Source organism: Amphiprion ocellaris, chromosome 12, assembly GCF_022539595.1.
Source record: "Amphiprion ocellaris isolate individual 3 ecotype Okinawa chromosome 12, ASM2253959v1, whole genome shotgun sequence".
Lineage (NCBI taxonomy): Eukaryota > Metazoa > Chordata > Actinopteri > Pomacentridae > Amphiprion > Amphiprion ocellaris.
This window is the reverse complement of record NC_072777.1, coordinates 3,594,179-3,605,428: the sequence shown is the minus strand read 5'-3', so window position 1 is coordinate 3,605,428 and position 11,250 is coordinate 3,594,179. Positions and strand designations below refer to the sequence as shown.

Sequence of the window (11,250 nt, the reverse complement as noted above, 5' to 3'; positions counted from 1 at the left end):
ATAAGTGTGTCTATGTCTGATACCGCCACCAGAGGGAGCCATTTGTCTTTGGTATTTTGAGTCTTTGGTAATTATTTGACCCTTTAATTAATCTCTTTCTTTGTAACTTCTTTTGTTTTTCAGTTTCATGTCTCAGGTTGTGTATAGAAGCTGTCTTTGGCTTCAGACTATTATTTAATCTTCAGTTTTGTCCAGCCCCATCCCCTCCCACACTCCGGTTGATTAATCCGAGCATGTCATATCAATAAGTTTAGCCTACCTCACCCTCACAGCCAAGCTGATTAAGGATCATGCACACACTCATACCTGTAGTTTTTAACCACTCGTGACAACTCTCACCCTGTTTGTTAATCTGTGACTGTCTCTTTATTCGCTGCTCATCTTTTTATCTGGTGTCTGCTGCGCCTACATCTGTCAGACTATCGGGTATTACACCTCCATCCATCTGGACTCCTGGAATTTCTATTTGACTCATACTGTCTTTCTTGCAACTTTCAAGCTTTGTGTCGAATATGTCCCCTTTGCGCCCCACAGTGTGAGCTGATCCGTTCCAACCCCACAACGTTTGGAATAGCATCCCCATCTTCCAAGCATGATATCCCAATTTTCCTAACTGGAATTATGAATGGATGGCTGGTTTTATTCCATTGGGAATCAAGAGAAAGAAAGACCTGACTGGCTCTACAGGCAGCCAGAAAAGACACTGCAACTGGTCAATGTTTGTGCCCGTCCTGCATTTCTGCCCTCCAATTGGTTTCCATGTCTCTACCAGCTGTATCCTCCTCTACCTCGTCTTCTTCCTCCTCGTATTTCTCTTCCTGATTGTTGATCATGCCATTTCAGTGATCCCGCTCCTTTCTTAAAGACATAAAAAAAAAAAAAGTTTGACCAGTATATCCTTTAAAGCTGCAATTCAAATTACAAGAGCAAACAAACAGACGTCACTCGGGGGATGCAATGACATGAAAATATGCAGCAGATTTTAATGCAACACTGGCTGAACGGAACAGAGCTGGAGGGAGATTGTTTTCACCAAGCCACCAGATCAGAAAAGGAAGGAGCGGAAGGAAGGCCCAGAGACAAGCTGCCAAAACACAAATGTATGATGACTATTACAACCGGATCTACGCTTGGTAACACCAGTCAGGACAGGGCAAATCTCAGGCGATCGTTTGGCCCACATGTGTTTTTACATATGCGTCATTGGAGTTAACTTGGTGACATGCGACCTGCCAGGTCTTCTTGAACTTCACACACATTTGTGAGGTGATGTGCTTTATTAACCGCAGCCTGGTGTCCATCTGTGTTGTGTGTCTGCTACAATCAGAGGCTATAAAGGCTGGAGGCTGGATAATCTGGGGTTTACAGATTAGAACAGCAGCGTTGAGGAGGCAGAAGAATAAGGGGAGGAGGAGGAGGAGTCGAGAGGAGAGGCCATGTGGATGTCACTGGACATTGCTGGGGCTCAGATGGATGGAGAAAGAGGACGAAGGGAGCTTTTAGGTGCTGAAGAATCATTTTTATGAACTTATTAAATGACCAAAAAAGGTGCTCAGCATCTTTAGACGTGAACTGGATTCTTGACGTTTTGTGGATCTTCTTTTGCAAGATTCGGGGCGTTTCATTGCAAAAAACGGAGTAAAACCATGCTGTGACCACAGGTATTTGCAGTAAGGCCCTCCTCCTTGTTTTTAAACCTTACTTTTGCATTTTGGAGTGTTAAGAAATTTATTGTGGTCACATTTAGAGGTCAGGATTCATGATTTTGCAAGCTTCCAGGATTTCTACCGGACAGCCAGTTGACAGTCACGGAGGATTTTTTTAAATATATATATAGAATAGCTTTGTGCTGCAATAATTGTGTGGAATATTTGTTCTGGAGTTAAATCTTGTAATCGAACACTGAGCACAGCCTTCCTTTGTCAGGCAAATCAATGCAAGTCAATAGGATCCCCAGAGAGAAGGGGAGGAAAGACAAAAACAGTAGGAGGAGACTGAGGGGAGGACTGGCTCCCTTGTGGGTTGCAAAAACCTCCAAACCTCCATCCCGTCTTCCCAGAAAGAGAGGGGGAGGCCTATTGAGAGTTTGAGAGTACAAGGGGGGAGGTCTCTGACACACACATCCTTCAGTCGCCCATCACCTCAAGTGGAGGGTCCCGGGAAGGAAGAAGAAGAAGAAGAAGGAGGAGGAGGACTTGTGGGCTTTGGTCCTGGATAGAGCAGGGGAGGGCAGGTGGTGGAGGGTTTAGGTTTAGCCGGGGATGATCACATACGTGCACTGCCTCTCCCCGGAGCCTGTGGTCAACTGCTGGGACAGGGTCTGCTATGAGGACCCCCCTGGTGAGAAGAGGACTCCACACACCTTCCAGCCCGCCAACAAGATGGGCAACAGCCTGCAGCCCCCGGCCTTCCCCAGCCCTAGGCCCGCCAGGCCGGAGGGCTGCCTGAGAAAACGCCTGCTCTCCATGTCAAAGGTCCACCAGAAGCCGGACTCGCTGTGGACGCCCAAACCGCTGCTCGGACCTTTGGATAAAGGCTCACCGGGGAAAACACAAACCTACCAGGATGGCAAAGGTACCTGCTAGAGAGCAGTTTTAAGATAAGATAAGAGACAGCTTTATTCATCCCCCAAGGGGGAAATTCACATGATACAACAGCTATAGTTGAGAAATAAAAAATATATAAATAAAAACAGACCATTGAAAAGTTTGATGTCACTTAGAAATGTCCTTAATTTTGAAAGAAAAGCATTTTAATTTCAGTGAAGATAACACTAAATGAATGATAAATCCAGTGTAGACATTGTTAATGTGGTAAATGACTATTCTAGCAGGAAACAGCTGATTTTTAATGGAATATCTCCATAGAGGTACAGAGGAACATTTCCAGCAACCATCACTCCTGTGTTCTAATGCTACATTGTGTTAGCTAATGGTGTTGAAAGGCTCATTGATGATTAGAAAACCCTTGTGCAGTTATGTTAGTACATGAATAAAAGTGTGATTTGTCATGGAAAACGTGAAATTATCTGGATGACCACAAACCTTTGAGCGATTGTTTACATAATATATCACATAAACTAAATACAGAGTGCAAAAATGTACAAGTATTGTTCAAACTGCAATACAAACTGTGCAGATGGATTGTCATGCATGGATGTCTTGCACAGATAGTCTTTTGCAAAATCTGCAGGTTTTTAAAGCAAAAAAACATGAGGTGCTGTTGAACTTTTAAAGTGTAGCTTTATAACAACCGAGTGCTGTAAACTGCCAACATCAGCAGTATCTCAGTCCTCTTCCATTTTAAACTAAATCACTGTGATTAAAGGGGTTCTTGCCTCCAACTGTAGAGCCGGACTGTTCAGGTAGCAGCCTCCGTTAGCCTCTTAGTAAGACTTAGGAGACACCACGCTGCTGTTTTGCCACAGTAATGGTTGTAGTATTTGAGCGAGTGCACTTAAGTCACCTGAAGTGTTTGTGAGAAACAATTAGAGGCTGTATGTCGCAGCGCTGGAGAGTCACGACACATGTGCTGGAAGCTTTTCCCAAGCCGGGCTTTGTCTCTTCTTATTAGCTGATTTCCATCCCGCTGTAACGGAGTGATCTGTGCCGTCTGTTATGGTGCGCTCCGCTATACGTGTGCGCATGTTTGCTGGTGCTTTGCGGCATGAATGCAGATTGTGGCTTTGCGACCTCGGACACCTTTGACCTTTGGCGTATGACAGGGATTCTGCAGGCAAGAACTCGGTGACCCTTAGAGGGCAGCATTTATGAATCACTTATGCACAAGTACCTGATTAGTTGTTGCCATGTTCCAGTGTGTTGTATGCATATTTAAAGACTCAGACATGTGTTTGAGCCTACATGTGTCCAGTCATGCATACAGTACTTGAATGCATCATCAGTGTCCATGTGCACGCTTGCATCCAGACTAGATTGCACCCTCATTTGGGACCGAGAGGATGCCCCGCTGGGTGCCCACCCCTGGGAATGGGACATAATAGTTAGCAGCTGGAGGTGACGGGCCAGGCCTGCAGGGAAGTGTAAGAGAGCTGACAGTGTGCGGGTGATTGAGCTGACACTGCTGGGGTTATGGAGGTGACCCACTTTCACCTCCGCCACTACATAAAGGAGCCATCAGGGAGATAAGAGAGAGTGCTTTGACCCGAGTCCACATTTAAGATTGTTCAGTGACGGCTTTGGCTTATAATGTCATGGATCTACAGTGCCGTGGAAAAGTATTTGCCCCCTTCTCGAATATTTCCCCCACTTAAATGTTTAAGACCATCAAACAAATTTAAACATTATTCTAAGATAACCAAAGTAAACACAAAATGCAGTTTTTAAATGATTTAATGTTTTAAGGGAAAACAGCTATCCAAACCTACCTGGCCCTGTGTGAAAAAGTAATTACCCCCCTTGTTAAATCATGAATTAACTGTGGCTAATCACATTTTTTGGAAAGCAAGTTCGATTTCACTGACCACACCCATACCTAATGACCTCCAGACCTGTCCAGTGTAGAAATCACTTCAACAGAACCTGTCTGACAAAATGAAGTCCACCAAAAGATCTCAAAAAGCTGCAACTAAATGGTCCAAAGAAATTCAAGAACAGATGAGAAATAAAGTCATTGACATCTATCAGTCAGGAAAGGGTTACGAAGCCATTTCTAAAGCTCATGACTGAGTTCATGACTCAACGATAAGGAAAAGACTGGGCATAAATGGCATCCGTGGCAAAGTTCCAAGGTGAAAACCACTGCTGACAACAAAGAGCATAAAGGCTCGTCTTGCTTTTTCAAACAATCGTCTGAATGATCCCCAAGACTTTTGGGAGAATATTCTATGGACTGACGAGACGAAAGTTGATCTTTTTGGAAGGTGTGTGTCTCGCTACATCTGATGTAAAAGTAACAGCATTTGAGAAAAAGAACATCACAGGAACAGTAAAACATGGTGGTAGTGTGACGGTTTGAACACCTGAACGACTTGCTGTGATTGATGGAACCATGAATTCTGCTCTCTGCCAGATCTTAAACATTAAAGTGGGGAAAACAGGCAAAACAACAAGCATTTCAGAAGGGGGCAAATACTTCTCATGGCACTGTATGCATACAAAGCACAACTTCTGTAACTTCTATTTTTACCGTCCTACTTTGATTTCTCATCCATCCACCCACTTATCTGCTAACTACTCCTAGAAAGCTCTTCCTGCATGTATGTGGAACCCTTATTCCCCTTATTCCCGTGCGTGTAGCTTCACAATACGCTGCCAGACGACCGAGGCCCGTCCTCACGCCTGTTTGTCTAACACGCCGTGACAGCTCAAGATGTCGCTGCCATCAGTACAGTATTGTTTGGGCTCTTTAGGATGAATCAACCTCCCAGTCAGTCTGTGTTCATGCACAGCTGAACAGACCAAACAAATTGGAACTTGCACTAATACGTCCCTTTGTGTGCGCTCTGTGCTGTTTTGGATTGTTTTTACTGCCTTGTTTTGGCTTCTCTCCACATGAATCTCCAATTTCTTAGAAAGATAGTCTTTTTTTGCAATATATTGCCACAACACTACTTTTTCTTTTCCATTTAATAATCTTTCCTTGGCTTTTTCTTCAACCATCCATCCTTCAATTATCTACACACCACTTCAACTCCATGCAAAAAGATCGCAGACCCAGGACGGGACGCGAACCAGGGACCTTCTAGCTGCAAGGCGAAAGTGCAAACCACCAAACCACTGTGCAGCCCCTTCTTCAACCATTTTTTTTTTTTCAGATTTCTTATTAGTTTAGAAGTGGAGCAGGTGTTCAGCCGGATCCCCCATAATCCATTGGTGGAAAGGCAGGCTCAGCTATCGACCAATCAGTGCCAACGGCTCCCGAGGGAAGCGCACCTGAGGGAGACTGGGCTTGTAGAGTAACTAGATAAGGCCAAATGAAATGGATTCGCTCCATTTATTAGGGGGAAGCCCTGCTGAAAATCGGTTAGGGTAATGTAATTTTGGCAGTGGGAATTGGGAGGAGGTTTGTCCTCGGCTTCAGCTCTTCATCATTGTCTGTTTCATTCAGAAAACACAGTTTCCTTCTTTTCCAGGCAATTAAAACCCATCAATCCGGGACGGCACAACCATCCGCAGCTTTAAAACTGCTAAATGAGAATTGTATGTACTTGTATAGTAAGAAAAGGAGAAACAAAAAGCCTCACTTGATCCTCTTGAAGACGCTGTACCAGGAGACAAAAGAAAACGAGAGTCTAAGAGTCCCCTCTGACATGGAGTTAACCAGGCGTCTCTGGATCTTTCTGACCCTGCGAGCAGAGACAAGCATTTCAAGTAGCTTTTTCTTTGAGTTTGTGGTGAAACACCTTTCGTAAATCCACGGTGATGGTCGTTAGTTGCCCTGTCGGGACTCACGAGGCTTAAGCACAAACACACTGGAACACTGATGAGTAAAGACAAGTACACCCTCAGTCTGAATGTGCACCAAAACCCCCCAATAGCAGGTTGGAGGTGGCAGAACAATGGAGTGGAGAGCATGACACATGGCTTAATGAGATGAAAAAAAGGATTTCACACACACTCACACACACACACACACACACACACACACACACACACACACACACACACACACACTCACACACACACACGCACACACACTTTTGGGAATTAGGGGTTAGGGGTCGGTTCGGGTCATTCAACTGTAAAATGGGTTAAGGCTCTATTTTTCTTCAAAGCAACATTGTCTGTCTCCATCTTTCTCCCCCTCCAGTCTTCATCGCTGTCTGTGTGAATCGGTGCATGTCTGCTCTTTTTTTTTGTTTTATTCCCATTCTGAATATAAAAGCTATAGCGAGCCGAGCCACGTAATTTCCCGCTCGCATCCCTGTAAAGCAGGAGATAAAGGAGGTGAAGGGTAATCGGCAGGTAATAGCTGGCAGCGAATCTAACAGACGGACTCCTCTCAGCTTATTAAAGGCCTAATAGGTAATGGCCGGGCAGTCGGTGGTTAAACTAGCGCTCCTCCATCATGTGTGACTGAGAGCTAATGAAGTCATCGCTGACAAATATTGGGAGGTAATCGAGTTGGGAGGAACTCAGTCCTGTCTGTGTCCTTGTGCTCATTTATCAAGAGAATACAAACGATGTTCTCTCGTTTATTCTCGCAAATTTGGTGCTCAGTGTTCATTAAGTGCTGCTCAAACCTCATTTCCTCTTAAACTGAGGGATTCTTTTATCAGAAAACCTACCAGACAGACGTTTGGATAAATGTTTAGACTGGCACATTCATCAATTAAAGTGACAAGAAATCTTATTTATATGATTGATAATGCTTTACTTTAATCCCCTCACTGTAGCATGTCTAAGCAGCGTTATATAAATGGTTTATAGCACGTTATTGTGTAGTAATACGCAACAATATACATATTTTAAGTTATTACATCTGTGTTTGACTACGTTGTCTTTGAATTTCTGTTTAAACACCAGCTTCCACTTCAACATGAGTTAAATATGACCCATATGTTGACTATCTGAACTCTCTGAAGCACTTTTTGGGTGTTTTTTTATTCACTCTGGGCTCATTTTTCACTGCAATATAAAGTCCTGCACCTCTGTGGAAACAGTATGACAAAATTATAATGCAATAAATCATAAAAAAAAATAAAGTCTTTTTTTTTTTTCAATTGAAAAAACCTTAGATCACCATGTACAACATTTGCCCAAGTGCCTGCAGGTGATGCCAATACTGGAAAGTACTTGTGACTCAACATAGTACTGATGTTTTACTACATGCATTTTAAATATGTTTCTATTCTAGTCTTCTGTCTGCTGTTTTCTGCAGTTCAACTTATTCTAGTTGATTAATCATGGAATTTTTTTCATATCGTCGTTGATCACAGCTGAGTCAGCAATAGCTTTACAGTTGCACCAATGATTGTAGAATTTTTTGTTTTTTACAGAATTCAGTTTCTGCCAACAGTATAATTTTGGCAGTTTTTAAAAATGAAATACACTAACTGATTAATTTAATGCTATCTTCATTTTAAAAACTGCTTTTCTTTAGAAAATAATGCTATTTCTAAGTGACCCCAAACTTTTGAACAGTATATATCGAATAGTGATTAAACATCTCAATTTTTTGTTTATATTTCGGTATTTTTCACACATTATTAGTTCCAGCACCATCAGAGAGTTACAAATCTGACAGTTCTTGCTGTTTATACAGTTTCTAACTCTGATATATGGGACAATTTTGGCAATTTTTCATAAAAGATCACATTCCTTTTGAAGCTATCTGCCGGTTTTGGGGTTCAAATGGTTGCTAAACACGTAAATAGACAGGAAATGTATTAAAATTGCAGATAAATAGTGGACCTTAATGTAAAGTCTTAGCATTTTGTTTGGTGTTACTTCATAAACCCGAGATGTTGTAGAACCAAATTCATTGGAGGCTTTCAGACCACACAGCCGCCACGTTAGGTGTCTGATTCAAGCGTATATTTAGATTTTTCAGTTTTGTCTGGAGCGTGACTGTTAGATAATGTGTTTAGATTAATAGAGTGGGACTGGGCTCAGCTGGCCTTTCTTTAGGGAGGCTGGAAGCAGAGCAGGAGGAGGAGGAGGAGGACTGAGTCATGGAGATCTGTGTGTATAGACGGAGGGATCAGCTGTTTGAGAGTCCCGAATGTGTACAACTGACTTTTACTTAATGGCCTGATTATCACATCAGGACATAACAGGCAGATAATCGCTGGACTCTGCAGAGACATTCATCCATTTATTGACTGAACGTGTCAGAGGAGAGACGCTGAAGAAGCCCTGAAACGGCAGCGAATTGCATGACTTTATAATGATCAGCACATTTTATTTACACGTACCGGGAGTTAAACTTCTCTCAGGGCATATTTTTCTCTCCTTATTTTGGTATCTCGGTTGTTTCTTTGTGTTTTTCTTTCTTTCTTCACTCACTCATAGCACTTTGGAAAGTGTGTTCACAGGCCTGCTGTCTCCCTGTTGACATAGAGCGCCTCCTGCAGGTCGGATCTGTGCACTGCACCTTATGGCACCCAGACTGGAAGAACCTACTCTTGTTGAGATGAAATATGCAGATTTTTTTTGCACTTTAGAGTGATTTCCATGTGATTTTTTCATACTTTGCTGATATAAATCAGGTTTTGCAGTGTGTTTAACTGCACTTTGGCAGTGCTACATATTGATAAGAGGCACTGCTGAGATAAGAACTGGTATCTAAGGGTGTGTATTTATGTCTTTTTAGGGGTTTATAAATGTAGGTAAACCTGTGATCTTAGCTGTATGTGTCCTCCTGCAGGTCGGATCTGTACACTGCACCTTATGGCCCCCAGATTCTGGAAGAACCTGCTCTTGTTGAGATGAAATATGCAGATGTTTTGCACATTAGAGTGATTTCCATGTGTTTTTTCATACTTAACTTGGCTGAATCAGGTTTTGCAGCATGTTTAACTACACACTGACAGTGCTGCAGGTTGATAAGAGGCACTGCTGAGATTAGAACTGGTATCTAGGCGTGTGTATTTATGTCTTTTAGTGCGTTATAAATCTAGGCAAACTTGTGATCTTTGCTCTATGAGTGTGAAGATGTCCCTGTTAGTTCATCTGCATGCAGTTAAATAAAACACACCTATTTGTGTGCACACTGACAGACATTAAACTTTAAAGCTCAAACTCACCCGCATTAGAAAAACAGTCATAATTAACATGAGAGTTTGTCTTAACGCTCTGATAATGCCAACAGATCTTTGAATCAAATGCGATTTCAAGATTTCAGGACTTAATCTGGGCTATGTTTGCTTCACCAGCAGCTTCTGCTTTATGCCTCATGCAGCTCTACAGTGGTCTTTCTGTTCCTAATTGAAAAATCTAATCGAGCTGCAGTGCGGGATAAGTGCGGCTTCAGTCGCAGCTCATTTCACTAATGAGCGCTGCTATTAGAGGGAGCTTTTTTCCACCTCATGCTGCTATAAGTCTGGTCCTCTGAGGTTTCTGGCCCTGTTTGCCCCTGATGACCAGTCTGCTCTCCGTCTGCACATTCCCAACTTCTCCTGCGAGGTTCACTAAAAGTGCACCGTCTGCTAAAGAAAACTTACTTGCTTACTTTGGTGATGCAAACTTCCAAAACGATGCTCAGATTTTTTGTCAGTAAATGTATTCAGTAGCAGCCTAAAGGTTTCTCCTGCATTCAAACGAGCTAATTTGAAAGAAAACCTTAAGTAAAGCAATTTGTGCGACAGACTACATAAAGATTGTGGTCATCTGCTCAGATCTGCTCTGCTCAGGACACTCAGCCACGGACCCCTCTCTCCTCCAGTGTGTCCCCAGTCCTCTGGCCTTCCTCCTCAACCCCAGAGCCACTTTATGCCCCAGTCAGCTGGAGGTTCCATTAAGCCCCAGAAAGCAAAGCCGAGCCTCTGAAAAGCTCATGTCCCACCCATAGAGACTGATTATAAAAGGAGCGAGGAGAGGGAGCGAGAGCAGAGAAAGTGATTTTAAGAGCTTCTTTAAATCTGCCCTTGTTAATGAGTTCTCCTCGCCATGGCAACGTCTCATTTTCCAGCATTTTCCTCGCCACCTGCATAGATGGATTAGGGTTAAAGACAAAAAAAGAGCGGAAAAGGTAGATAAAAGGGAAGCTCTGGGCATTTTATTTACTTGTAAAATCACAGGCAATTTGTTTGTTTGTGTGAAGAGCTAAATTCCTAGATGTGGTGTTTTTAAAGAGCTATGCAGGATGATTCTGGAGTTTTTTAGTTGCTGCTTGCATTCACCACAAGGTGGAGCAATAATACAGATAAGCAGAGGATGATTCGTTCCAGAGTTGCTCATCTGTGAATCATGAGTTTTAACCAATATAGAAATAATATGAAAAGTACCTTATGTGAGAATAAATTTCCATATTTATAGGTTTAAGGTAATTACACATAGAATTAGGATTAAATTAATGGCCTATCAGGCGCTACGCAGCCATTCATCTACACCCAAAAGGAGACACATGGGGCGTCACAAGGAATTTAATTTGGTATAATGGTGGTCTTAAATTTTGGGAGTATTTGATCAGGGAGCTGGATTAGTTTCCCTCGAGGCCCATTAGGAGGTCGTGCTCACTGGCTCTCCCTATTAAAGCCTCCCTCCATTATTGCTCAGAAGGGGGAGGGAGGGTGAGAGAGAAAGAGAGAGGGAGGCAAAGGGTTGGATGGGGGGGTTGAGGGAAGGG

General features: G+C 42.9%; 1 protein-coding gene across 3 annotated transcripts in view; it reads left to right on the top strand.

Moving 5' to 3' along the window:
• nhsl1b (NHS-like 1b) overlaps positions 1–11,250 on the top strand; it is a 134,810-nt gene that overhangs the window by 87,329 nt on the left and 36,231 nt on the right. Inside the window, exon 1 of one of the 3 annotated variants that reach the window (XM_055016187.1) lies at positions 1,524–2,574. The exons of the other annotated variants lie outside the window; for them this stretch is intronic. Within the exon in view, the coding sequence (XP_054872162.1) occupies positions 2,262–2,574 (313 nt within the window). The 5' untranslated portion in view covers positions 1,524–2,261. Of the gene's footprint in view, positions 1–1,523; positions 2,575–11,250 lie in introns of those variants that run through there. 3 annotated transcript variants of the gene reach the window in all.